This window comes from Eimeria mitis, genomic scaffold (assembly GCF_000499745.2).
Source record: "Eimeria mitis Houghton genomic scaffold, Emh_scaff2279, whole genome shotgun sequence".
NCBI classification, from domain to species: Eukaryota; Apicomplexa; class Conoidasida; order Eucoccidiorida; family Eimeriidae; genus Eimeria; species Eimeria mitis.
This window is the reverse complement of record NW_013570608.1, coordinates 5775-7923: the sequence shown is the minus strand read 5'-3', so window position 1 is coordinate 7923 and position 2149 is coordinate 5775. Positions and strand designations below refer to the sequence as shown.

At 60.4% G+C, this 2149-nt stretch overlaps 1 protein-coding gene across 1 annotated transcript in view; it reads left to right on the top strand.

The window, feature by feature from the left end:
* Positions 1–2149, top strand: part of EMH_0051490 (uncharacterized protein) — a gene marked incomplete at both ends in the record, with an annotated part of 7459 nt that overhangs the window by 1476 nt on the left and 3834 nt on the right. The window contains one exon of the mRNA XM_013496755.1: positions 3–1937. Coding sequence (XP_013352209.1) covers positions 3–1937 — 1935 coding nt within the window. The remainder of the gene's footprint in view (positions 1–2; positions 1938–2149) is intronic.

Here is a 2149-nt window from a genome sequence, read left to right as displayed (position 1 = left end):
ACCACCACCACAACCACCACCAGCAGCAGCAGCAGCAGCAGCAGCAGCAGCAGCAGCAGCAGCAGCAGCAAAACCGCAGAATACACCGCCGTGTATCCGATCCAAGCGCAGCAAACTCATCTCCTGCAGCAAGACACAGATATCACACTAACCAGCAGCAGCAGCAGCAGCAGCAGCAGCAGCAGCAGCAGCACAGACACCAGGACCCACTGAATTTGCTGCGGATTAAAACTGCTGCAGCAGCACCGACATCGCCTCTCCACAGCCCTGACAGGAGGCGCATGCAGCAGCAGCAAGCAGCAGCAGCAGCAGCAACAGCAGCAACAGCAGCAGCAGCAGCAGCAGCAGCAGCAAGGCCGTTGTCTGCATGCGCCTCCCATGGCCCCCCCACAAGCCGACGGTGTGCTGCCTGCCACCCAGAAGGAGATACAGGTTGCTGCTGCAGCAGCTGCAGCAGCAGCAACAGCAGCTGCAGCAAGACTGCTGCCGGTGCAGCCTCCCTCTTGCGTGGAAGACAGCAGCAGCAGCAGCAGCAGCAGCAGCAGCAGCAGCAGCAACGAGCTTTGTGGGGTGGCAGCCCTCGCGCTGCTGCGTCTAGCAGCCCGATATCCCGACAGCAGCAGCAGCAGCAGCAAAGCTTGAAGCAACAGCAGCAGCAGCTACAGCAGCAGCAGCAACAGCAGCAGCAGCAGCAGCAGCAGCAGGAGCAGCAGCAGCAGCTGCTTGTCTTGGCTCTGCCGTGCACCCCCAGGCAGCGTATTCTTCTCTGTGGAGCAGCAGATGCAGCAGCAAAAGGGCAGCTGCGTCTATCGCAGCAGCAGCAGCAAGGTTTGCTGCAGCTGCTGCAGCAACGAGCAGCAGCAACTGCAGCAGCAACAGCAGCAGCAACAGGTGGATGGAGACAGGCAGATACCACAGGCACAACTGCAGCAGCAGCAGACACCTCAAGGGGCCGCCAGAAGCAGCAGCAGCAGCAGCAGCAGCAGCAGCAGCGGTTGCTGCTGCAGCGGCAGCAGCACAACCGCAGCTATTCTGAAGGCAGGGGCACCAGGCTGCTCTTACAACAACTGCAGCAGCAGCAGCAGCAGCAGCAGCAGCAGCAACAGCAGCAGCAGCAGCAGCAGCAACACCACGCCCCAGGTGAATGCCTTGCTGCTAGCGATGCCAGCAGCAACTGCAGCAGCTACTGCTGCTGCTGCAATGGTTGCTGCAGCTGCAGCAGCGGAGACAGCACATGCTCGAGCGACAGCAGCATAACATCAGCAGCAGCAGGAAGAAATAGCTGCAGCAGGCTGCTGCTGCAGCAGCAAACCTGCAACCCCAGCAGCAGAGACACTGCACTAATGCAGCAGCAGCAGCAGCAGCAGCAGCAGAAGCAGCAGCAGCAAGCCATGATAGACGAGCTGCTGGAGATGAGATTAAAAGCAGTGTTTCAGCAGCAGCAGCAGCAGCAGCAGCTGCAGCAGCAGCAGCAGCAGCAGCAGCAGCTGCAGCAGCAGCAGTTGCTGCAACAGCAGCAGCTGTTGCTGCAGCAGCAGCAGCAGTATCCCATGTGGCTCAGACATGCACCAGAAGATCATGCAGCAGCAGCAGCAGCAGCAGCAGCAGCTCCTGCTGCTGCTGCTGCTGGTAGTGGATTCCCTGCAGCAGCAGCAGCAGCAGCAGCAGCAACAGGTCGTTGTCCCTTCGCAGCAAAACGGGGTGTATCGACACCTCCTTGCTGCTGCAGAGGATCAGCAGCAGCAGCATCAAGAGAAGCAACAGACACAGCAGCAGTAGCAGCAGCAGCAGCTGCTGCAGCAGAAGCAGCAGCAGCAGCAGCAGCAGCAGATACAGCACCAAGTGCAGCAGCACAGCGGCAGCAAGCAGCAGGGCCGTGTTCATGCGGCTCTGCTTCTATGTCTACCTCTGCTGCTGCTGCTGCTGCTTCTGCTGCTGTTGCTGCTGCTGCTGCTGCTGCTGCAACACGGTGGAATATATCTCCTGCTGGCAGCAGCAGCGAACCCGTGCTGCTGCTGGATGCCTCAGAAGACAACAGCAGCAGCAGCAGCAGCAGCAGCAGCAGCAAACTGCGCTGGGCCCAGGCAATACAAAACCTGCTGCGGACGACGCACTGCAGCACACCGCCCCCTGCTGCTGCTGCTGCTGC